The 26,387-nt window shown below is 42.8% G+C and overlaps 1 protein-coding gene across 12 annotated transcripts in view; it reads left to right on the top strand.

Annotated features, from left to right (window-relative positions):
- The window catches only part of nrxn1a (neurexin 1a), a 189,157-nt gene that overhangs the window by 92,549 nt on the left and 70,221 nt on the right, over window positions 1–26,387 (top strand). For all 12 annotated transcript variants that reach the window (XM_066664960.1, XM_066664959.1, XM_066664955.1 and 9 more), the window contains 4 exons: window positions 9,399–9,602; window positions 12,774–12,800; window positions 25,097–25,219; window positions 25,633–26,014. In XM_066664960.1, the coding sequence (XP_066521057.1) occupies window positions 9,399–9,602; window positions 12,774–12,800; window positions 25,097–25,219; window positions 25,633–26,014 (736 nt within the window). The remainder of the gene's footprint in view (window positions 1–9,398; window positions 9,603–12,773; window positions 12,801–25,096; window positions 25,220–25,632; window positions 26,015–26,387) is intronic.

The raw sequence follows: 26,387 nt of genomic DNA, 5'->3' as shown, positions 1-26,387 counted from the left end.
TACAAGTGAGCCATTGCCACGTCTGACCCAAGCTGAGTTCATGGTGCTATTTTTGATTAGTGAATGATGAGCAGTTGTCATCGCTCCTCCATGCAACTCATGGTGGACAAAGACGTTTTTATACATTCAGGAAATGACTTTGTCTATTATCTTGATTTATTCAGCATGAAGGACATTCTGGATAAGTAGTCCATTATTTCCCCAGCTACAGATCGTGTACTGGCTCACACTGGAGCGTGAGGGCCACTGCTGCATGGAGCTTCTGATCTATGACCATATTTTGTTGGGGGCACATTTTCATAGGTTAAACTTCATGATTCGAGTGTGAAGAGAAGGTGTTGGTCTCTTTTCAGTACGTGCCTTTACCAGTAGTGTTCCAGCCCTGCCAAACCTCCCTGCTTTTAGCATGGCCTTGACAGTGAATGAGGCAGCCAGCACAGCTGACGTTACTGCTCTGGTAATTGTGTTTCTTCCCGATCCATGTTATTTTCAGAGAGAATCACTCGAGCGTGGGTTATATTTTTGCTTTTCATCTGCCTTCCCTGGTAGAATTTCAATGCTGTTGTTTTTCCAGATGAATGACAGCAGCCACAGTGGCTTGTCCAGTGCTCCATGCAAAACAGGGGCAAGAGAGAGAGAGAGAGAGAGAGAGAGAGAGAGAGAGAGGGAGGAAAAGAAGAAGGGAGAAAGACTCAATAAATGGCCTTACGTCTCTCTGTATGTGTAGAGCTAAATATCGCTGTCCATCAGCGATGTCTCTGTCAAGAGCTTGGACTCGGGCTAATTGTTTAATGGGTGTGTGTGTTTTCCTCAAGTATGTGGCAGTTGTCTGGACACTGTCGTTCCCCCGCAGCGGCGTCTCAGCCCCTTCAGGAAAGCGCAATCAATTATGTTCGCATTGTTGGAACTACACACAGGAATTATGGAAATGATCTGGCCAATTAGCTCCACAAAGATCAGTGGCTCTTGCCGCTATTGGCGTGAAGATGGGCATTAATGGGCTGGATGGTGCAGATTTATGAGATGGTGTGGTGTTGAGGGATGGTGCAGTGCTGCTCCCGTGGGTACTGCCAACTCCTTCCACTTGCACACGCCACTGCTGCTTAACTGGCAAAATAGAGCTGTTTGTTTCTGGCCCAAACGAAGAAGCGAAAGAGGAGGAGTGGGGGCGGATGAGAGAGGGATTCATCAGCTTTACAAAATCAGCCAATGCGACAGCTGCAGGAAAAAAAAAACACTGAACACCTTTACTTGAGGAGTTAACATCCTCTAATGGAAAATTATTGGAGTCAAAGTGACTGTGAAATTTTTACTCAGGTAGGCTGTGAAATTATAGCTTAAGTGTTGAAACAGATTTAAAGTGGGTTTTTAAATGATTTTTTTGGGGGGTAAAAGCTCATTCATAATGACGTCTGCAGGCAACTGAAAGTGTGACAATGGTCAATTGTGCTATTTGAAATATGTAAAAATGTTAAACCCAGGGCAGTGTGTGGTTCCTCCTTCTTACATTATACACAATATCTGAATCCTTACAGTATGATTTATTGCTTTCTAAAATGTAATATATTATATGCACAGCAGAAAATGCAGTGGAGTTAAAAGTTGACGCATTCAGTCAAGGGTAGAAACCTTAGGTCGCTGAAAACAGTAAAACGTCAGCCCTGACAATGGTGTGCAACCTGTTTGGTTGATTTTCTGAGTGAAAGCACACATCTTAATAGAACTACTGCAAAAACACTGAAATTTACATTGAGTAGTGCCCCTTGTGGACCCTCATGTTAAACATGACTATGTAATGCAATAGGGTCCATTTCATGGGGTGTCTTGTATATTCGTTGTATATTTATTTGAATATCTTTGCAGAGGAAGTCTGTGTTAAATGTGTCCCCCAAAGAAGACACTAACTTGTGTTCACTTATCAACAAATGCCATTAGTCCCAATCCTGTATACTTTTGTTTACAACTAAATGCAGTCGCTAAAGTTAAGTGAGTTAAACCCACTGTTGTGTCCCTCCTCATACCATTTCCTTTTCTTTTCCTTGAGTGAGCTAGTTAGCGGAACTGTCCCTTACAGCAGTCTGTGATGTTGAGTCAGGCTACGGTGAGATGTCATGCAGCCAGGCAGTAATAGGAGCTTCTTTTATTTCTTTCCGCTACACTTGCCTGATTGCACCGTTGGCAGGTAGTTTGTGTTGATTCACAAGTCAGTGTCTGTTTCATCGTTCTAACAGCACCGCTCTTAGACTGCATGAGGTTTCGTGTTGCGTGCAGGGGGGAAAAAATCATAATGCTCATTTATGGCGAAAGGTTCCAGTGGAATGTGTGGAACGCACCATGAGCGTAGTTGAATTATGTATGATGCCTCAGAGCCAACTCATCCTGTTTATCATGATTGTTGAACATACATTTCCCTAATCCCCATGGCGAGAGGAGCTCGGTGCTGCAGTGTGCTGGTGGATTGTTCTGGGCTCAGCAGGGGGAGATGTAGTGCCAGTGTGTAGCGTCACCCTTCATGTACACACACATCTTGCCCAAAGTATGTGTCATCCCCCACTTTACAGGCATGATAAGTGCCATGAAAACCTTCTGGGTGTGCATGCTTGGATTCAGCCATGTCAGGTGTGTGTTCGCGAGAGAGGAATAGAGTGAGAGACCTGGCAAATCCCTTGGGCATCAGAGCATCCTATAAATACATGTAATGAATTACTGGAGGCAATCATTTACAGTAGAACAGTGTTCAAAAGGCTATTAAACCCACATAAACTGACATAGCCTGCATAATATTTTAATACTTAATGACAGACAAGGCCTACTGGAAGAAATAATTATAAATGTTTATGTGGTGTATGTCTGTGCCAGTTGTCGTGAAGGGGTTATGTAGAGGTTGTATGTTCTTTTGAATGGTGGCACAGTGGTGCATTGAGTAGTCTTAATGCTCTGGGGCCGTGGATCCTGGGTTCTAGCCTCAGGTCATTATCTCTGTGGCGTTTGATGTGTTCTCTCCATGTCGGCTATCCAGCCACTGGTGTTGCACATGTGTTTCAAACCCAGGTGAAATGGGAGGTTTTTGTCAGTAATAAATCTTGTGGCAGGTCTACTGTGTGGATCATTGGCTGGGTTAGCAGGTATTACACCGTGGTGACCTCAAAAGTGAAATATGTTTTCTTGTGAACACTGCTCTAAATGAATATGTTAGAAATGATTGGTATTTCTTGCTTGTTTTTCTCTACTTTGAACACCTCTGACGTTTTTATGAAGAGAATGTTTAAAATTAGTTTTACAAATGTGTTTTATATGTCTTTTTTTGTGTAAATTGTAGCAGTTGTTGTCTTTTTTTCAGCATTTGTCTGTCTTTTTTTTTCTTTCAAATCAAACCAAGTAGTAATATCTAAACAGAAGCGGCAACGTGGAATGGATAAATGTCAACATCCCAGATCAACCATGATAATCATTAAATAGCATCATCATATCCCAGAAATCAATTATTTTAAGCAGAAAACATGAAAATAAATAACATTCCTTAATCGATATCCTTTATTTACAAATTATTACAAAACTATACACATTCAAAGATCTATCTGTTTTTTTAAATGAACACTACGTAACATTTTTGTCTGCAAATTACAGCTTCAAAATCATTGTGATGCTCCACTAAGCTGTAAAAGGAGAACAGAGACTCTGTCGTTACTATTTCAGTCTCAGCACTGCAGAAACTGCACTGTGTAACTTTTGGAGGAGTGCAGGAAACCACCACACCCTCCCTCCCTCTTCCCACTGATTTCAGGGCAGTGCTGTAAAAATGAATAACACTCTGCAACTGTAGAGGGAGCCCAGGAGCAAAAATACCAAATCTTACCTAGTGTTACTTTAATGATCACACCTGCAGGGATTTGTCCCAAATACTTTAACAAGCGTAAACCTGGTCTGAGGCCCCTGAGGCCAGGGTCAGTTAGAGGCCTTGGAGTCTAGGCCTAGTTGCTTGTTCAGTAATTCATTCCTGTGTGTATATGTGTGTGTGTGTGTGTGTGGGTGGGAGTGTGTGTGTGTGTGTGTGCACGTACATGTGTGAGTATGTGTGTCTCGGTTGCATGTGTTTGGTTGATCTTTCTTTTCAGAGGAGGAGTCTTGGACAAGAGCAAGTGGTAAATGAAAGTAAGAACAGATGGAGGGGCAGATGGAGAGAGTGATCAGCTATGTACACTCCTTTCTACCTGCAGCCCTCCATTTCTGTCGCTCCCTCTCTTCTTCAAGAGTTAGGAAGTAGGACAGCGGCTGTTTTGGAGCTTTTTTCTTCCGCTCGTGTTTCTTTTCATTTATCAGGCCTTGATGTAACTGTGACGAGATGAGTCTTTAATTTAGTGAGGGCTGCTTTTGTGGCGAGGGGGAAAATTAAACTTGCGTCAGCACATATATTCAAATTTTGCGTCTTTGATAATTCCCAAATCACACATCCCACTTCTTCGCCGACCAACAATCCCCACAGCTCCCTCTTCTCCTCTGTTCAGTCTCTGTGCTGTTTTCTAAGTGTTTTGTCTCATTCGAGCCCTCTGTAGCCTCTCTGTAGTGCAGAGTGCTGCCGCTCCATCATGCTATGATTGGATGTAATGTGCTGGCTGTCAGACGGCTCAGAAGCCGCTGCACTACGCTCCCCCGCTGTGTGACTACACACACACTGACGTTTGTTAGGGGGTGTAGAACGAGGGATGAGGGTCTATTCGAACCACTGGCCATTTCACTCTTTCATTATCCCCTCTCCTGGTATGAGACCACTCGTCTGTACATGAGAGGGGGGCTCGTTTGTCAAGCTGTCAGGGTTTTTCAGGGCTTGGCCGTCCTACAACCGTGCCCGGTAGGGAGGGCTGGAGATTGGGTTTTGGGGTTAAAGGGCGCAGCAGGAGCTCTGGTCTGTGACTCTCTCCATCATGGAAGCTCAGGTGTGACGGAGGAGAGGGAACTCACAGTAGGGGGTCAGAGGAAAGGGGATGTAGAGCAGAACTGTCCTCATTCATACAAAACATGGCATGACTGCTGTTCCATATTTGGACTGATTGTAGGGCACGTTCTTGCAGATGGAGTGAGTAACAGTCTGAGATACAGAGATGTATCCACCCACGCCCCCCAAAATGATACTAAATAACGTCTCGGTTTGATGTAGACCTCGTCAAAGCAGTCCGTTTTTAACATGACTGTATGGAATGTAATATTGTACAGAGCAGTCACACATTTCTCCCCAAAATCATAACCTTAGGCATCTGGCATTAACAGGACATGAGTGATCCAGACAGAAGTGGACAGCATGATGTACTCAGTGGGTTCCAGGGACACTTGGAGATGCTTTGTGATCTGATCACTCAAACCAGTTTTGGAGGTCATATGATAACATTCATTCAATCATTGTCTGTGACCGCAAATCCAGGACCGTGCTGCTCAATATGATAACATACTATTTTACGTACTAAAGAAAGTCAGTGCTCCCAACAGCAACAGGAACCACCTTAGTCAACAACATCATCACAATCTACAAAGTCTACACCAGCCATCACCAAATGGCCAACATCTGTCTGGAGCATGACCGAGTGATGAACCTGTCCGTGTCTGTGAGAACGTTTTAAAAAATGAATGTGAATAATGAATAGGGAGGCATAAATACCATTTTTTTTCCAACAGAGTACTAGTACAGGGCGGCACGGTGGTCCAGCAGGTAGTGTCGCAGTCACACAGCTCCAGGGGCCTGGAGGTTGTAGGTTCGATTCCCGTTCTGGGTGACTGTCTGTGAGGAGTTGGTGTGTTCTCCCCGGGTTGTCCGCGTGGGTTTCCTCCAGGTGCTTCAGTTTCCTCCCACAGTCCAAAAACACACGTTGGTAGGTTGATTGCTGACTCAAAAGTGACAGTAGGTGTGAATGTGTGAGTGTGTGTTGCCCTGTGAAGGACTGGCAACCACTCCAGGGTGTATTGCGCCCAATGATTCCAGGTAGGCTCTGGACCCACCGCAACTCTGAACTGGATAAGCAGTTACAGACAATGGATGGATGGAGTACTAGTACAAGTATGTGTATTTATGTACTTGTTGATACGGATACTTACTTAGAATTAAGCAATCAGGAGCATTGTGTAATAGTTGATATGCACTGGCACAGTGTTGTGCATCTTTGGTAAGACAGTGTCTGTTTTTCCGTTATATCCAGTGTTTATTTAAGAGCAGCAGCCTGATCTATGGCGTCGGATCCAATTCAAACTTCGCAAGCGGAGAAAATAATTTAGTTTGAGGAAAAACCCTGCAATCCGCTTTGATTGGGTTGCCTTCACTGATTGTGAAATAATTCCAGATCGCCGACATTTTAAGTTGTCTGCTCATTTGCACAGCAACATGCACTAGACACTTTCGGATGTTAGTATCGAAGCCTTGTTTGCGATTATGAGTACGAGTACATGAATATAATATCAGGCAAATACCCGATACCAGTACCGGTACTCATGCATTTCTACTAAATAATAATGTTCATGGAGCATATGTAGCGACAGCCACAGCTAAACTACTTGATTCAGCAGTAGATCCACTGAATTAAACCAATCCAAACGTTTGTTTACACTGTGGCTAGTTCACTAGAGCGAACAATAGGGATGTGAGAGTGAGGACAGCATGGGTTCCTCCAAAATAAGGAAAATTGATGCAGAAAACTGAAGATGTGTAAGAAAACAAAGGAGTGAGATATGTTTTTTGGTTTAATTCTTTTATTCTGAAAATTCTGTCTTGATTTATTTTCATTTAGGCCTTAGGTTAATTTGGTTGGAGGGCTTTTAATAGTAAATAGCTATTTATGTATGGTGCAAATGCCATATACACTTTAGTGTGTATATTAAACGAATCTTACTTTTAAAAAATTGAGAAAAAATATCGAAGAAACCATATCAAATACAGTTGCTTTTAAACAGTGGCTGTAATATATAAGATATAGAATATTAGACTAATGTAAGGGCTCCGGGTGACTGTCTGTGAGGAGTTGGTGTGTTCTCCCTGTGTCCACATGGGTTTCCTCCAGGTGCTCCGGTTTCCTCTCACGGTCCAAAAACACACATTAGTAGGTGGACTGGCGACTCAAAAGTGTCCGTAGGAGTGAGTGTGTGTGTGAGTGTGTGTGTTGCCCTGTGAAGGACTGGCACCCCCTCCAGGGTGTATGCCAGTTAGGCTCTGGACCCACCGTGACCCTGAACTGAATAAGCAGTTACAGATAATGAATGAATGAATGAATGAATACTAATGTAGACTATGTAATGTTTGGACCGTTGCTGGGAGGACATTTTGTCAACTGGACCTCATTTCATTTGAAATGGACGAAGCAATTACAGAAACTAATGAATGAATGAATGACTAACCTCTGGTCTAGTCAAATAAGCAGCACGCACATGTACAAAAGCAAGCTTTTCTGATGCAGCAGTAGTGCAGTTTGTCTCAAAACGGTCCAGACGACCTGCTGTTGTAATACAGAGCTAAGATAAGTCTGTCTTTAATAAACATGATAGAATAGTACTACAAGACCATAGCCTCATGTGAGGACACATAAGCACACACAAATCTGTGCACACACGTGGACACACTTCTCCTCAGGGGCTGAATGCTCTCTCCTGTAATATATGCATGATGCTGTGCTTGTTCTTCTGTATACCTCTTGGCCCCCTTTCCTCTCCCCCTCCTCTCTCAGGCTTGGCTACCTCCTAACAGGAAGCAGAGATGGCGAGACGAGACAGTCACAGGAATTACAGTAGCCGGGGTGCTGTGTTTGTCTGTGCGTGTGTGGAAAGAAGGGCAGTCTAATTGCTGCTACCCTGCAGCAACTGGAGCTCCTCCACTGGAGAAGAATATTTTCATAGCCTCTCGTGTGCCAGATGCCGAGTTGTTCTCACTGGCCAGTGTTTGCACTGGGACAGATGTGCTTGTGTTAAACCACTGGGTTCATTGGATTTGTGGACAGTGCAGACTTCCTCCTTAGGCCCATGCTGTCTCGCTCTCTCTTTCTCTTGGCTGTGGCTCAGCAGTGATAGGGCTTTAGCTCACTGTATCTTTTCCTCGCCTCCTCTGTCTGGTCGGAGACTCTCTATCAGTCGGCCTGTAAGATTATGACGGCCACTTTGGAGCGCTCCAGCCACTAAATTGAATTGGCCAATAAAGTGATTGCCACACTGAAGAAACAGATTAGAGAAATGGAGAAGGGGCTGCGGCTGTAAACTGCGGCTCTAAAGCCAAGCCCTGCCACACAGCAGCCCCAATACATTATCAGTGAATGAGTTCATAAATTACACTTCATATGGAAAGGAAGTAATGGAACCCAGCCTGTAACATTTTCAGTTGTGAGGTTGATGCGCTGGTTCTGGCTAAGCGTGTTGTTTGAGCGGTTGTGCGGAGCTGTGGAGAACCACTGGATCTGCTTGTAAAAGGCTGTAGTAACCCGTCACTCATCTGTCTCCATTAACTTTGGAGTTTATGATGAACAGCAAAATGCCGTTTTCAACACATTCAAACCCACACTGCCTTCAGCTTTATCTCCCCATCACTGAGGTTTATAACACCATCAAAGTCAGTGGTCCGAGTGGTCCGAGAACACACATAAGGGTATGTTATGTGCCCACGTCATCTGCTCGTCATACCTGCAGTATTTGGGTAAAATGTATTAAAACAACAAGCCCATCTGCAGTTTTCAATGACTCCACCACTGATTTTATCAAATTATGAAGTCAGATTGTGTCTTAAAACAATGTTTAGTAAGTGCTACATACTGGATAAAGAGAATGCTAGAATAATAAAGTGATAATGTTTAAAGGGAAAATATTATGAAAATATTCATTTTGATATCATTAGCTGTTTAATCTGGGTGTTTAGAGCATACCAACCCACTAGGTAAGTTTTTGTGGTCTCTCTAAATCATAGGAAAAAATCCTGGAAGCACACATACAAGATACAACTGAGCAAAACAAACACAGCTGCATGGAGAACTGATTAAATATGATGGCAAAACTAGAACAGTGAATAAAGAGAATATGGTTAAAATGTCTAAAAACTGAGCTTTTTTTACTTCTTATTCACTGCTGTGCACTTATATTAAAATCATCAGTGCCTTATTCTTATTTAAAGAAGCAGGCACTGAAAATGTTTGTTCTAAATAGGGCTGTTTAGACAGGGAGGAATGCTGCTGTGTTGTTTGATCCTTGTGGTATTTTGAGAAATTCTGTCATAAATGTAGTATATATCCTAAGTACTGTGACAGATTTGAATATGGCTTTGATAATGAGATATTACACTGAGAACTAATTTTTGCATATAATAATACTTATTTAAAACTGAAATCACTTCATTGTTGCATCCCCCCTCTGTGTGTGTGTGTGTGTGTGTGTGTGTCTCTCAGATGCCACTATCCTCAGTTATGATGGCAGTAAATTTCTGAAGATCAAGTTGCCAGTGGTGATGCACACTGAGGCCGAAGATGTGTCTCTGCGCTTTCGTTCCCAGCGCGCCTATGGTGTTCTCATGGCAACCACCTCCCGCAACTCTGCAGATACTCTCCGCCTGGAGCTGGACGGAGGACGCGTCCGACTCACTGTGAATCTAGGTACTTCCGCCAATCAAACCATTCTACATTTATATACATACCTTAGACTCACTGAGACACTGTGATATTTTACAACCACTTTTTAGACTCAAGTTTTTCTAGACGTATATCTCACTCTTCTACAGACTTCCCCTAAGTGTTTTCTATTGACTTTTATTCTTTTATTCTTTAAATTTCTAGATTTTCTCTTTTATCACCATGTTACTCATAGTTACACATATGCACACACATTGGGTACATGTTGTTCCTATTCCTGTGTGAAGAGAAAGGGAGGTGTACACCCTTCAAAGGCCAGAGTCTGCGGCCCTGCGCACACTCCCAGATGAGCATGCTGTAGCTGCCCCAACAAGGAGTGCACATGTACAGTCCCATACACATCACTGAACTTAACTCTTCCTTCTTATGAATTAAATGAAAATTGAAAACTATAAATGATGTCACCCATTATTCTCAGTGATTGTCTGTTATTACATTTGTGTACTATGTGTGCTCCACCACATTATTTCTTAGCAGCTGTTGTTAGGTTGGAGAACCTTGACAGAATGTTAGCACAATTCTATTGTAGTTTATGAAGCATTGTAGACACAAAATTGGGACATTTAGCATGTGTTATGGTGTCATAGCGTGGGGGAGGTCAAATTGTTAGAATACATTGTCTTTTTTTGTAATGGAGTGTGGTGATACATTGGTGGTTTTTATCATTATTGTAACCAACCTGCTTTGTTTTAACAAGCTACAAGTTCATAGGTCAACCCAGTAGCACATCCTTCTTATAGGTTGTGGGGAATTTTGCAATGTTTGCTATAAAGGACTGCATTTGTGGATGACACGTCTATACACCAGTTGTCTTTGAAGCTAAAGCTAAAGCTAAGCTAAAATGCATATAGGCCTCAGCATGTTAAAGGCTTCTTGATGATTATTATTTATGGGGACTTTTATTCTGTCCTGCTATCTTATAAAAAGCTTTTTTCCTCATGTCTATTAGAGCACAGTTGCCATGTGTGACTGTTTAGTGAAGTGTTAATGACTGTTTGGCAGGCTGAAACCAATGTGGTTACACTAAGGTGCGTGTTCTTAGGAATGTCACGCACTGCCATCAGGCCTCATGACATGCCATTAAACCTGTCCACTCAGATACAGCATGTCTGCCTTGCCCTGAATCCAAGGGCTTCTTCAACCCCCATCTCCTTCAAACACACACACACACACACACACATACACAACCCCCCCCCCCCCCCCCCCACAGCCCGGAGGGGACTGCACTCCCTGTTAGGGTGGGCACACTTTGCTCTCTGGCTGTTTGCGACCACATTTTCGCTGCGGTTGACGACACGCAATGGGCTTCAGCCTCATGGGAGAGAAAGAGGAGCTGGATTTGTGATTTGCTCTGGATATCTCGCAGCTCTCCACTCCATCATTGGACACACTCGCCCATAGAGCAGCTGCATGAAAAATATCGACCCACCCCCCATTCCAGACGCACACTTTGCAAAAGATAGCAATAAAAGTACCCACAGCTCTGCAGTGTGAACCAAAATGAGACGTATTATTCATTACAGTAGTCAGGACACAAGCAGCTGTATTGCTCTAAGAGAAGACTTTCAGTGGTGCTATTCATTACAGTATTTGTAATGAAAGAATAGTACTTACACTAGGGGGTTATTCCTGAATCATTTTTCTAAGGCTGGATCACATGGGAGTAGCAGTTGTAACAGAAAAAGCTGAAAAACAGCAAGTCTACAGTTATTACAGACTCTTTGTCATTACATATTTATACAGTTTCTTTAATTAGATACATTCGTTTGTTGCTTTAGAATTACATTTGAATCAGACAAACCCTTTTATGGCAGTGTTATTTGAGCAATGTAACTACTGTTAACTAACTGCTGAATAAAGTGTAATAGAAATATTATCTAATACATTATGTAGGTACATTGTGTAAGTTAATGTTTGAAACTTACAAAATATTCTCCCTACTGTAACCATCAAATTCAAATCCGTTCCTCACTCACCTGCCCCATCATGGTATCAGTTACTGGGGTCCGCTCTGTTATTGAATCTCTCTGCTAGTGGGAAATAATTTAAGAAATATAAGGGGAATTTCAAGGAGGGGAGCTCGAAGGCTTTAAACACAGCTGACAGGAAATATGAGCTGCCGCATTGGAGAAATATATTCCGTCAGCACACTCCGATACACACAAGCATCCCCTCACAGAAGACTGACCAGAAACCTTGGTCAGCCTACTGCCCTCCACACTGCACTATGTGAGGGCCAACACAATTTGGTACAGTGTCTGAATACTTATTTGCCGGTATGGTGTTCTCCTCACAGGTGAGAGGAGAGACTCTGCTAGTCAAGGACTGAAGGGCTTGCGAGTGTTTTTTTTTTTTTTTTTTCCCCCTTCATTTTTGCCCAGAAAAGCATTCTGAATTCAGCTCCACTCCCAAGAGGCTTTAGCTTTACGGTGGACATGCTCCGGCGCTCTGCTGCAGTGTGCCTCGCCAAGCACATGAGTTCCATCTCTGTTCTGTACCCTAGCAGCCCTTTCCAGACCTAAAGTCTTAAGAAATGTTTCCAGTCATTCTTTAATTCATCTATTTCTGCTCATTAAAAGGGAAGGCTTTAAAAAAAACAAAACAAAATGTGCATACTGGAGCAGCAGAAGCGCCGGTGGCGAGGACACGCTGTTCCGCTGGCTAGATTCTCTCTCTCTCTCTCTCTTTTACAGAAACTCCCTCTATTTCTCTGCCGCTGCCATTCGCTGAGCTACCCCAGAAAAGAAATTAATCAATTATCTCTGAATATTCAAGCAGTGCAGAGACTCATATGGATCCGGCTATAATCACATTTCTATACTCGCCAAATTTCCCTAATTCTAAATATATTACAGGCCGGGGCGCGGGCATGAATATTCATGAGCCTGCCGTGTGAGACGGCATGTGATAGTGTGTTCCCTCCACCTGGATTTCATTATCCCCACACAGGAGGCAGAGCGGATGAAAGAGAGGGAGTGAAATAGAGAGAGTGTCTGATCAGTGTAACAGATCCTCGCCGGTCCGTGCCATTTGTGTGTCCGTCCCCAGTTTGTGGACCTTGTGATTTTTGAAATGCTTTCTGCAGTCTATACCTTGAAGGTTGAATTTACATCTTGTCTGTTCTCCCCCATCTAGACTGTATCAGGACTATCTGTAATGCCAGTAAGTGCTTCTCTTCAATTTCCCTCTGTCCAATAGCCGCTTCTCAAATGCTGAATGAACTATGCTCTGAATGAATGTTTATGTGTGTGTGTGTATGTGTGTGTGTGTGTGTGTGTGTATAGGTTTTTTAGCCATTGGAAATGTCAACATACAGTCGTTTGAAACAAGTCAGGACACCCCTCTTTCAAATACATTTTTTCTTGAGTTTCTAGTCTCTACAGGAAATAACCTTAGATATGACCTCTGTACGTTTTAGTGCAGTTTAAAAGCATACTTGAAAAAACATACCTTTTAAGGGAGATGTATGAGTATTTTTCACCTTCGAATAGCAGCTAAACATGATTTGACCCGGAGCGCCCATACTTTTGCATGTGACTGTATGCTACATACATGACTAGCTCTGTGCTGTAGCTCTTTTGTCCACCAGAGCAGCCAGGTAGAGCTCCCCGTGTTTAGCCCGGAGGCTCACTGGAGCCCACAGTGCATCTGGCAGCCATTTTAAAGCAGCAGCGGCGAGAAATGAAGCTGACTGTGGCTATGAAGGAGTGGTGATTAAGTTTCTCCCTCACAGATCACACTCTAGCCCCTGCTCGCTGTTTCCAGCAAACCTCAGCGCACATCATTTCCTCAGAGAGCCTCTTCTCAAATCCCCTCTCTCAGCCTCCAGCTTCCAGCCAGACACCCTTTCTTTTCCCCCAGCCCTCCTCTTTTCTTTTAAGTTCCTTTGCTCTCCCACTGCACTCATTCATAGGGATGAGGACAAGCAGGGTTTTTTTTCTCGCTCTCTCTTTCAAAGCGGGGGGAGCTGTGGCGAGTTGTTTTCTTGTTTGTTTTCTCATTAAATTCGCAGCAGAAAGGGACATGTCAGGCTGAGAGATTGCAAGGCGAGATGTAGAGAGGAAGAAAGAGAGAGTGAGAAAAGACGAATGCACGATGAGAGATGGCGAGTGTACGGCGTGGTCGTATTCCTTTTGCCGCCTCTAATTTTTGAACAGTGCCGCCACTTTGTTTGTCCTGATGTCTGTTTTCTTAAAGGCCTTTCGGTAATTAGCAAACGCCTCGTGAGTCTCACGCGAAGAGGAGGCCTGTTCCTGTTTCTGTTTGTGTGAGTGTGTCTTTGTTCCTTCATTTCTGTGTCTTTGAGTGACTCAAACTGCGACTGCTCATTCACATTCAAAGTGAAAGCAACGGTCGCCCTCCTCCTCTTCTGACAGTCCCAGACGAATGTGGCCTTCAGAAAAATTCCCACTTTTGGTGTTGCATAGTAACAACCGTGTTCTCATTTATTTCCTCTAATAGGCAAGCCTGCTTTTCTCCACCAATCAAAAGCGGCCGTCGGTTTCAAGGACTTGACCTTTTACAAAATCACCTGAGGCAAAGTAAAACGTCTTTTCCGGAATTTACTTAGGGGCATCATCTTCTTTTCTTTTGTCCATGAAAGTCAAGGCACAGTGTGTAAAGTAATATGGTTGGGTTTTGCTTTGCTGGGATTTCGGCAGTGCACTAGTGATCCCACAGTGACTAAGTGCATTGGCTAATTTGACAATAATTCAGTGATCCGCATTAACCTGATGAAAATGCCCAAGACAGGAACGCAGCTGAGCTTTCTCAAGGGGCTGCCTGTCCTTCTCTTCCCTCCCTGTGCAGAGGGGAGAGCACACACACACCACACACCACACACACAGATGCCTTCACTGGGCTCAGGCGTCCTAATGTGCAAGCAGGATAAAGCAAAGAAATGCAAAATTCAGTATCAAGGATGGAGATATATGGAAATATATATTCAAAAATATATCCAAATACATTACATCCACCACCTTCCACAGAATTGTATTAAACACAGTTATTTCTCTACCACATATATATCCAAACACCCTATTATAATCATACAACTTACACTTTACAGTAGGGTCTTGTTCGTGAGGCTACGAGACACTGACAGATCTATAAACACGTGTAAATATTCATTCCAGTGGGCATTACTTGTCATAGTGGTTGCCAAATGTGATGCCAAGTTGACAATGTGTATTTCATGTGACGCTGAAAATATCACAGTGGCTTAATGCTGATAATAATACATAGCTCGACAGCTAGGCCTGTTAAAAAAGGGAGAATTACTATGGCTTTTAATCAAGTTAGAGTACTTGATTAGAATGACAGAAAGAATGATAGAATGACAGAAAATGTCTGGCCCAGACATAGGTTTTGACTAAACTTGATCAAAGCAGCATTCATATCAGACCACATCTACTAGAACAAACATTTAAAAACATTACTTATGTAGAGAAGTGAACTGTAAGTGAACTGATAAACTCGTGTTGGTTTCATGAGCCTAATGAACACTGCCTTAGTAAATTGTCACCATTGTAAGATACTTATAATTTTACTTTAATCACTTACTCAGTTTAGCAGGCTGATAGTTCTCCACATGGGGGCGTGATTTTTGGAGATATTTAAGATCAACTGCATCAGTGACACTGAGTTCTTGCTTGATTATTTAACATGTGCAGGGGTTGGACAATGAAACTGAAACACCTGTCATTTTAGTGTGGGAGGTTTCATAGCTAAATTGGAGCAGCCTGGTGGCCAATCTTCATTAATTACACTTTGCACCAGTAAGACCATGTGCATCCAATGGTTCAAACATTGTATCCTGAAGGCGGTGCCGTGTACCAGGACGACAATGCACCAATACACACAGCAAGACTGGTGAAAGATTGGTTTGATGAACATGAAAGTGAAGTTGAACATCTCCCATGGCCTGCACCGTCACCAGATCTAAATATTATTGAGCCATTTTGGGGTGTTTTGGAGGAGCGAGTCAGGAAACGTTTTCCTCCACCAGCATCACGTAGAGACCTGGCCACTATCCTGCAACAAGAATGGCTTATAATCCCTCTGACCACTGTGCAGGACTTGTATATGTCATTCCCAAGACGAACTGATGCTGTATTGGCCGCAAAAGGAGGCCCTACACCACACTAATAAATTACTGTAGTCTAAAACCAGGTGTTTCAGTTTCATTGTCCAACCACTGTATGTCTTTATGTAACCTTATACCTACTTACACACATTACACTTACCATCAACCTTCACTTCAGATGTCTGAAAGGAAACACACTGACTTTAAATAAGAATTAAAAAGCCAAAATATAAACAAATGCAGGCTGATTTTTCTATTCAAAATTTTTACTTATGGAGAACTGCCAATTTTTCAGAATTCCTTTATAAATGTTTATGTGCTCTTGCTGCCATTGTGGAATAATGGCAGGAAGAGCAAAACATGTGCACGCACACAAACACACACACTGGCATTGGCACACACACACACACACACAGGAGAAGCTCCTATTGAACGGATGCTGATTTAATAACACCTTGTGCTCAATCTTCATGGAGACACATTTATGGTTGACAAGTGGAAGACATTTAGATGCGTTTGGAGCATCCTTCCCTTGAAATGAGAGATTCATGTGAATTCAAAAGAACCTCATTTCACTGAAACAACCTCCTCTATAAATATGCAGCAGCATTGCCACTTACCGGAATGGTCGCGCTCATAAATATGCAGCGGCGACGCTTGTGTTTCATTTGTAATGCAAATAGTGCAGAGGACAGAGGAGAGAGTGCTGGCACTCACAGGACTAGCAAGTCACACACTGGGGAACGAGTGGAAACCACAGCCATTTTGTCTCATATGGTCTCTCTCTCTCTTTCGCTCGGTGTGTCTGTGTTTGTGTGTGTGTCTGTATGTGTATGTGTGTGTGTATCATCTGTGCGTAGTTTGCAATTGTTTTTACTTCACCAAAGTTGTCTCAAAGCAGGAGAAAAGCATTAAAAGGCCATTTAGAAGGACACATATCACAAGCTCAGCTCCTGGTCTCTGGCCGGCCTAATCTCTGAGTGCTAGAACAGATGGTCATATAATTATGTCCCCTCAACAGGATGCTGCTCCATCACTGTGGCATTAACCCAATTTGTCTCAGTGATGCTCAGTTCTGGGCAGAATAGGACTTTGTTCCTGTACCACCCAACTGGGCACTGAACCCTAAACCTCCTGTCGATGAAGCTGCCACTTTCACGGATCTCCTGTTTTCTAAAAAAAGCTCAGGTTTGTCCCTCAAACAAGCTACCCAGCATGTCCAGGGCTCATGGGACGTTCCACCTCTAATGGGATATTCTTCATGAAGCTCCTTAAATCTGAATCCTGCAGTATCTGCTTCAGGGTTTTATTACAGCAGCTCTGCCCCAAGTATATTCACAACTCTCAGTTGTGCTAAACTAGCCTTCGTCTGCAAATTCTTCAACAGTTAAAAGTGGCACAGGAAGTGAGGCACAGAATCTCATTCAGTTCATTTTTCCCACTGACTTTTATCAGTTCTCCTGGACTTTGCATATTCTTCATTCAAAAATGTAACATGAGCAGTTTTAAAAATGGAATGGAGTGACCCAGTGAACAGATCATCAACCTAAAGATGTGCTAGACAGCTAGCTAAACCACACAGGAATGCTAATTATCAGGCTAAAGTTATTTAATTCTAGTTGGGACTAGTTTTGTTTGGATCCAGGATGCACCAACAATAACAGAATAATCATAGAGTTACCTAATTGTAGTTGAAACAATATGTTTAGTTGTGAAGATAGCCATTAGCACACAGGATTGCTCTTCAGTCTCCATGTCTAATGAAGTCTCCATAACATGTTGACAAAATCTGAATCTCATCATTTGATGCTGAAGTCTACAGTTTTCTATATTATCTTCTGTGATTATCTCACAAAGGCAGCACAGGGGAATTCTACGCATATTTTACGCTTTTAGGAAACAACATATAGGTTTCTGTCTCTGATTCTAACGACTCTTCTCGACTCGGCACGGCTCTTTTGCTTTTCCATTGGCCAAATCTGGTACCTGGTCTCTGAAATCGAGTAGGTTTTCAGTCCCAGCTCCCCCCGGGGTTCCAACCGTGCCGAGTTGGTACTAAATGGTGACGTGTAAACCCTGCAGAGCTCTGATTGGCCAGAGCCATGTCAATCACCACAAAATGCAGAGCTCATTCAAATCGAGCACAAACTCGCTGCTTGTAAAATCTCTTAAATTACAGCAGCTTTCACGTTTATTTTTATTGGACTCACAACGGCAGCTCGTAACTTTACCTCGAGGTGTTTTGAAGAGGTTTATATGCTCCTTGGGTCGGTGGCCGACAAAAATTTCCAGTGAAAGCTGAATGCGCAACAAGTAAAACTGATCTGTGAGAAATGGGGGTGGGCAACACACGAATGCATGATGCGTAAACAGCATCTAAATTTTTCTCAGCCATTGTTGTGGTTTTTGAAAAGCCAGAGGTTCCTGTTAGAGACCTGGTTTTGCGACGTCACCTGGTCCATTTCAAGGTGGAGTCCTGCCAGTGGAAAAGTGACCAGCTTTAAGCTTGCCATGCCGAGCTGTGTAGCCTCGAGTCAATTACAGCCAGCGGCATTAGACGTATACCAAGTGTTTTATTTTTTGCATCTACTTTTTACTTTTTGCATTATCGTGGCATGTGTTGGTCAACAGTTTAAACGTGATTGGGATTATTTCAGTATCATCAATGTGTTCATTTCAACAAATACAGCCTTTTAGTGTGTGATCAGCAGTAAAAAATATAGCATAGCATCTGGCTCAGAATTGTTTCAGCAAACCTTAGTTTGTTAAAATTGCAGGATATTTTAGCTTAAATTAACTGATCTTACCCTGACTAGCTGGATTCTGGAAGTTCTTGTTTTTCTAACTTCGAAGCATGAGGAAGTCTGAAGGGATGCAAAAATGAAACAACTAAATGTGGAGCCTAAATCCAGATGTCCAGATTTAACCAAGTCCTGTCCTACTATCATTTTGTATGGATCGGGATGATTTTCCAAATAACTGAACATTCAGTTTCATGACTAATGCCTGTGGTTTCACATCTTACACAGCTGTCTATGTAACTATTACATACTATTATGCAACTAAGAAGTCAGATTATATGCCACAGATTACATTTTATTTAATCAAGTTTTTTGCCATGTTAGTGTGACATCTTCATATTTCTGTGAAATCCTTAACTAACATAGTCACGAAGCTGAAGTAGGTACAAATTTTGCTGCATTGTTTAGTGTTTGAAGCCGTATTTATATAAGGATGACTTTATAGTCCCTTTGGAAAATAGTAACATGTGAATACCAAACACATTTATAGTTCTAAATATTGTGATCAAGACATTCATTAGTTTAATATTCTGACTTGCAGTTGTTACCACACACAATCATTCATTCATTCATTCGTTGCATACTATTATGCAACTACAAAGTCAGATTATATGCCACAGGAAACGTTTCATTAGCTTCACATTCTTCTAAGACGAGTATTCCTCCCTGAAGGTGGGCTTCTGCCATGTTAGTCTGACACCTTATCTTCATATATCTGTGAAATCATGAGTGTTTAAAACTCCTTCCACTAGGGACACTGGAGATACTGACTTATGGAGGTGTCCAGAATGAAGCATTATGATATATTTGTGTTTTTACCCTAAGAAACTCTTTAATCACAAACTGATAACATTTCCCTCTAGTTTACCATCCCATAGAAAGCTCCAGTAGCATGTGACTAGAGACCTGAGTGGGACAGCAAGGCCCCTGGCCCATGCTGGAGCAGGGAGCTGAGAATTGAACAGCGTCAGGGGGTCTGAGGCTCTGCAGAATGTCCCAGGATCCAGCTGCAGGATGTGTGTGAAATGTGGAGCCGCAGGAGAGCTGTCAGGGTCCTCTGCGGATACCTCGCACACATACGCCCACCCACACAGCAAGGCACCTTGGGAGATAATTACACAGGACTGTGCTGAAGTGCAGTGTGCAAGGGGAGAGAGGGAGACAGAGAGAGAGAGAGGTGTCATGCTGGAGGCCAGACTGGGAGGGGGTTTGCACAAGTATTCAGGGAAACTGCAGGAAACACCACTGTACCACAAAACCGCCGCTAGGTAGAAGAGCACAGACTGGGTATGAGGTCTCCGTCTAATAAACACATCAGTGATGGAATCAGCTCTTGCTGCTGCGCCCCCTGCTGAGACTTTACCTTTTAACATTTCACGCAACAAAGAGGCTGACACTAATGTGTGCTTCTTGTTTACTTTCGGCTGTTTTGCAAGTCGTGAAGTAAGCAGATCACCTGAATTTTTTTTTTGTGAATTACAACAAAATTCAGTAATTTGCTGCAGTTTTTTCCTGAAAAATGTGACTCCTACTCCCTGCATTTTGAAGCACTTCACTAGAGCGGCAGCCATTTTGCTATTCATGATAATTTGGGTAATTCATGAGTGCTGAAATGGTGATGACTTTCAATAAAATCTATTTTTGTAAAATGACAATTACCCTCTTCATTTGCCCTTTGAGCAACGTTTACATTTGCAAAGACAAGACTTCATTTTGTCTGACTCCTGTGTCAAAAAGGCAAAACTAGGGAACTTCTGGTTCTGAGCAAAAGGAGATATTTTATTTAAGGTCCCTAGGAGGGAAAGAAGCAGAGGCTTTGCATGTTTTAACAGCCTGCTATTGTGCGGCCTTTCGCTTCGTTTTTGTATCCTCATTAATTTTCTCTGTCCGCCATAGCAGTTGTGTTTGTCTGTGTGTGTGTGTGTGTGTGTGTGTGTATGTGTGTGTTTACGAGTGCCTTTCTGCTACTGACACAGAGAGAAAGCCGATGCCAATTAGGGGCTGTGGCTCCCCCCAGGGTGACAATGTTGCACTAAGAGAATGCTGTCACATCAGTTCATAGGTTGTTAATGTGTACTGAGTGACAGCAGGATGAAAGTTATATATTTAGAAACTGTTGGGGTCACTTTGTGCTCTCAGCAGAATTGGGCTATAAGATTGTAGTTGTGTTCTGCGTTGTCAGAAGCATAGATTTTAGGGATGTGTTTTTAAAGTTTTTATTATGATGTCATAATGACATTTACTATAGGGGTAAACAAATGGTGAGTCATGTTGATTTCTTGACATTTGAATTCCCTTTATAAAAATCCTGTTTTATAAAGTGTTAGGACACAACAGCAAAGGACTCATTTTCTGATGGAAAATGTCCCTATATCCCTCCATTGGGATAACAGCACTACAGGGTTAATCCCTTGGAGTTATTCATCCGAAATTCTGGAACAATAGAAAGCGTTCAGTGACCCGGATATCAGCCAAGGTGCAGCACTTAATAAATACAGTGTAACAGACTAGACATGCTCCTAACTAATGCTGATATAATCAAGCCTGCATGCTTTTAAAGCTGTTAGCATGTAAGCTAACCATTAAAGTTTTACTTTGAAAATGACCTTTTAACTAACATACCCATGAAGCTGAAGTAGCTACAAATTTTGCTGCATTGTATAGTGTTTGAAGTAGTATTTACTTTATAAGGATGTCTTTACAGTCCCTTTAGAAAATAGGAACATATGGACACCAATGCATAGCCAAAACCATTGTATATAACAATATATAATAATTGTTTAATGTTCAGCAGGTGGTGCAGCAGGTAGTGTCTCACTCACACAGCTCCTAGGGCCTGGAGGTCGTGGGTTCCATTCCCGCTCCGGGTGACTGTCTGTGAGGAGTTGGTGTGTTCTCCCTGTGTCCGCGTGGGTTTCCTCCGGGTGCTCCGGTTTCCTCCCACAGTCCAAAAACACAGGTTGGTAGGTGGATTGGCGACTCAAAAGTGTCCGTAGGTGTGAGTGTGTTTCCCTGTGAAGGACTGGCGCCCCCTCCAGGGTGTATTCCTGCCTTGCGGCCAATGATTCCAGGTAGACTCTGGACCCACCGCGACCCTGAACTGGATAAGTGCTTACAGATAATGAATGGATGTTTAATGTTCAAATTGTTTTGTTGGTTCATTTTGTTGTGAATTGACTAAATAACCAACAGTGTCAGATTCCTGGGTTTATATTCCATAGTAGCAAACACTTTACAAATTATAGCTCTAAATATTGTGATCAAGACATCCATTAGGTTAATATTCGAACCTGCAGTTGTTACCAAACACACCAAGCCCCTCGTTGATTCATTTATTCATATTTTGTAACTGCTTCATACTGGTCAGAGTCGCCATTGGTCCAGAGCTCACCTGACGTCAATGGGCGAAAGGAAGGAACACACCCTTGGACAAAGTTCCAGTCCATAACAGGGCATCACACACTCACAAACCACTCAGTGGGATTACTAAAATGTACAGGAACTCTACCTGCTTTAGAAAATAAGAAATTAGACCAATTTAAGTGTAATTCATTATGTATTTGTGTATTTACATTACACTCTCAAACAAAAATAGGTTTTAACTTTGCTGCCTATGTTTTTTTCTTTTATTGTTGTTTCATTTCTCGCTGGAGAATTTGATGAAAGCAGGGTTTCAATAGTAGACTTTCTATAAATCAGAGATGTTAATCCACTTTTAATGACATAGATCCCCACCTGTGCCACTCTCTCTTAAATAGATGTGGCTAATTAGGTGCTGTAGTGCTGAGTCACTGCTTCCATTCTGGATGGAGAATGTCCTTACTCAAAATGGCTGCCTCTACCTGCTCTATGTGGGTGTTCTTAAATGAGACTGGCTCCTTTCTCCTGCTGAAGACCTTGCATGCTCTCTCTCTCTCTCTTTGTGTGTGTGTGTGTGTGTGTGTGAGAAAGAAAGAGAAAGAGAGAGAGAGAGAGAGAGAGAGAGCATGTGTGTGCTCTCTGCGCTCTCCCGCTGGCCCTGGCCTGTCAGAATGTTCCAGCCAGCTTGTGCCAACCTCTCCCGCTTATTTAACTCTGCCCCCTTCCTCCAACTAGGGAGATGGGAATAAAAGTGACCGGACACACATGGCCATCTGCCCCACTTCCATGGCAACGAGGTGATTTTTCAGACAGAGAAGGAGCTTTTGGTCTGCGCTGCAAGTCTGGACATAAATCACTAATGATGGTGATGCAGCCAAAGACCCCTGTGAGGCTCCCACTGGGTCTAGCTGCCCATGCAGAGCTGTGTGGACAACAGCAACGACCACATGACCCATCCTGCCATCACTTGTTGCCTCTAGTTAGCACGATGTTCTTCTTTCAGTTAGAATAGGGCGTCCTTATGCTGTGTGTATGATCACTGTGAAATGGGAATGGTCTAGTTTGCCTTTTCATGCCTCAAAGTTGTCAGAGAGTTTAAATAGTTGTAATGTGCATAGAAAGGCTATAAAGAGATTAAACTGACCAAAAGAAAAACAAATAAATAAATAAATAAAGCGGGTCATGTCAGTGAAACCTACAACAATCAACGTTCCGCCATGTTGTTACCGTCCTCCCTCCTCAGCTTCCTTTTACCATCACTTAGGTGGTCTGTAGAGCAAAAAGAGTCCTTTAGGGGGAGCTGCAGGGCATCTTAAAGCTTCACATCCATGTCTTTTTTTTCCCACTTTCCATTCTGAGCTGACTCATGGCTGCCTGATCTGGATTCATAGTAATTGAGAGCAGAGAGGAATGGGAAATCGATAGCGAGGCTGGCAGTTCTTTAATGGCACCTCTTTTTATTTTTTACCTGTTATCGAGTGAGACGTGCTTGGGGCGGCTCTGACAATGACACCCTGCCCTTTTAGCGGCCGGCCGAGTGATGAGAGGAGACGACGCCTTGTCAAAGTGTGAGCACCTGAAATTCACAAAGCCTGCAGGAGCCCCGCTCCTCGCGCTCTCGTTGCCACCGGAAGTCTGAGAGCTGACAAGCGAAGTGCCCACCGACCCTCCCCCGCCGTACAAACACCCCAGCCCTCTACACAAGTGTATGGGATAAGGTAGAGGCGATACAAGCGAGAAATTGCTTTCTCGAATGGAGTTTACAGTCCGCGGGTTTTGAATATGCTTCCTAAAACACTCGGGGATTGAAAGGACGTGAGATGAATATGCAGCGTGGCATCTCTCGATTTCAGCTGGCGCTGGACAGCACTCTGTGGGAGAGCAGGGGGAGGAGACTTGTTGCGTGCCTCCATCTAGTGGCGGAAATGAACACTAGGCGCTCTGGTGGACGTAGTCTACACTTCCGGTTAAGGCCAGTGCTGTGGGCTGTGGTTTGAAATTGTTCACACGCCCACGTACTTTATTCAAATCTGAGACTACTCTTCATTTATTTAATCCCCAGTCAAATCGTTCATTAAATGCTTTTTATTCCTTTTTTCAGGAAATAAAGCAGTCCCAGTAAACAAGGAACGTCCCTGGACGTTCAAAATAGGTCTAAAAGTAGTCTGTCCGTCAAGGACATATTTTAAACGTCAATGGACGTCCAAACTCCATCTTAATAAGGTAGTTAAGTGGTGACCAATCAATAACGTCAATGGACGTTCAAAATGCGTTTTATACAAGTAATTTATTTCGGGACCAATTAATAACGTCAGTGGACGTCCAAAATACGTTGTGTTTGGACGTCTTTTCAACTTTCATTTTCAACCTTAAGAGAACGTTGATTAGACGGCAGTCATTACGTTATTTCAACGTTGAATCAACGGCTAAATGTTTACTGGGGTACAATTAATATTTATCAGCAACACTCCTGTTCTTTTCAGAAGAATTGTTTTCATTTTTATGAACACATATGTGAGTAGTGTATGGTGAAGTCTTAGAAGTTGGTTGTAGTTTCTCCTTCTCATAATGACACCCCGTTCCACAATGTTAAACACGTTCATAGCTCTGTGAAGATCGGCATCTTTGTTTTGGGCTGGATTGTTAATCTCAAACGCGTATACAGTCAGATAGATACATTTTTAGACACATGCTGCTGATTATGTGACTTTATTCTAGTAATGACTGTCTCACAGTGGAAGGATGTGAGGGGGTCATCTACGAACAGCTCGGAAATGTCTCCTGAAAAATGAATATCTTGAACTTAATGGCCGTTTAGTTCTGGGAGTGAAATAAATGAGGAATGGTCTGATTTCTCCACTGCACTGGATGATATTTGTCTTCTAATAGATAGATTTTGAATTTCTAGGCTTTTGTTTGAGTCATTACTCAATAGGATTTCAAAAACGAATGCGAACAAAGTGGTCGTCAGTGATTCACAGATGTGTGTGATTGTGGTGTGAGAGAGTTGAGGAGTGGTCAGAGCAATTGATCTTTACTTTATTATTTACTGTCTGCTTTCTGTCCACAATGTAGGGGCTTCTCTCTCTCTCTCTCTCTCTCTCTCTCTCTCTCTCTCACTGTCATATAAATATCTTTTTTCCTTCATTACCCCATCCCTCCATCTCTCCTCCTCCACTCTTTGGTAACCGATATATGGGACTATGTTGTAGGTAAAGGCCCAGAGACCATCTTTGTGGGTAATAACCTGAATGATAATGAGTGGCACACAGTCCGTGTGGTGAGGAGAGGGAAAAGTCTGCAGTTAACAGTGGATGACCTACAGCCAACAGAAGGTACACCTTATTCCCTGACCTCTCTCTCTGTCTCACACACACACACACACCTCTGACCTGTCTCCATTTGTAGATGGGGCTGTTTTCACAGTTTTCACAGGCCTGTAATGTGTGTGAGGCATGCTGAACACTGAAACTCTGGGAATACTCTTTATTCACATAACCTCCCTGACTTTAGTGACAGCAGTTCTTCCCAAGAGACTTTAAAAAACATTTGCAGAACGTTAAAGCATTTTCCTTCTGACTGATCTTAAAAAATAACATCAAATAACTTGCTTGCAGTCTCTCCACATGCTTTGAAAACAGTGTTTAACATGATGGTGGAGTGTAGATCTTAAGACAAAGCCATGTAACAGCGCTTTAGTAAGCCCACGTTGTCCTAAATCTTTCATCTGATTGGTCTCCTTCTGAAGGTCAAGTCACAGGTGACCACACGCAGCTAGAGTTCCATAACATTGAGACAGGCATCATCACAGAGAAGCTCTACATGCCTGCTGTCCCCTCCAACTTCATCGGGCACCTGCAGGGTCTAACTTTCAACGGCATGCCCTACATTGACTTGTGCAAGAATGGGGACATTGACTACTGTGAGCTGAATGCTATGATTGGCTACAAAAGCATAGTGGCAGACCCAGTGACCTTCAAGTCTCGCTCCAGTTACGTGACCCTGCCCACTCTGCAGGCCTACTACTCCATGCACCTGTTCCTCCAGTTTAAGACCACCTCGCCCGATGGACTGATTCTCTACAATCGAGGAGATGGCAGTGACTTCATAGTGGTGGAGCTGGTCAAAGGGTGAGAGCCTTTACAGAAGCACGCAGGATTTAAAAGGTTAAATCAGAGAAAATGAGATCACACATGTGTCTACAGGTCCCTACTGTAGCATTTTAGCCCACTGTTTTTACTACTTCTTTTGTTACTGCAAACACTCCATAGCTGTTGATAGAGATGAGGTTGTGTGTGTTCAGATTCCCTCAGAATGTAGGTCCAAATGTGTGGTTCCTTACATTTTAGACAGGAATAAATCACATTCAAATATACCGCAGCCGATCAAGACAGAGGTCATTTACACGTATAAAGGCACAGCTATAAAACAGCCCTTGTTAGATCTAAAGGATAAAGTTGCAAAGGGAGACAGGAAAAAGGAATTATAATTTATTAATCAATC

The sequence above is a fragment of the Hoplias malabaricus genome, chromosome 3 (assembly GCF_029633855.1).
Source record: "Hoplias malabaricus isolate fHopMal1 chromosome 3, fHopMal1.hap1, whole genome shotgun sequence".
Taxonomy (NCBI): Eukaryota; Metazoa; Chordata; class Actinopteri; order Characiformes; family Erythrinidae; genus Hoplias; species Hoplias malabaricus.
The sequence above is the reverse complement of the archived record's forward strand: the minus strand, read 5'-3'. Positions and strand labels throughout refer to the sequence as shown.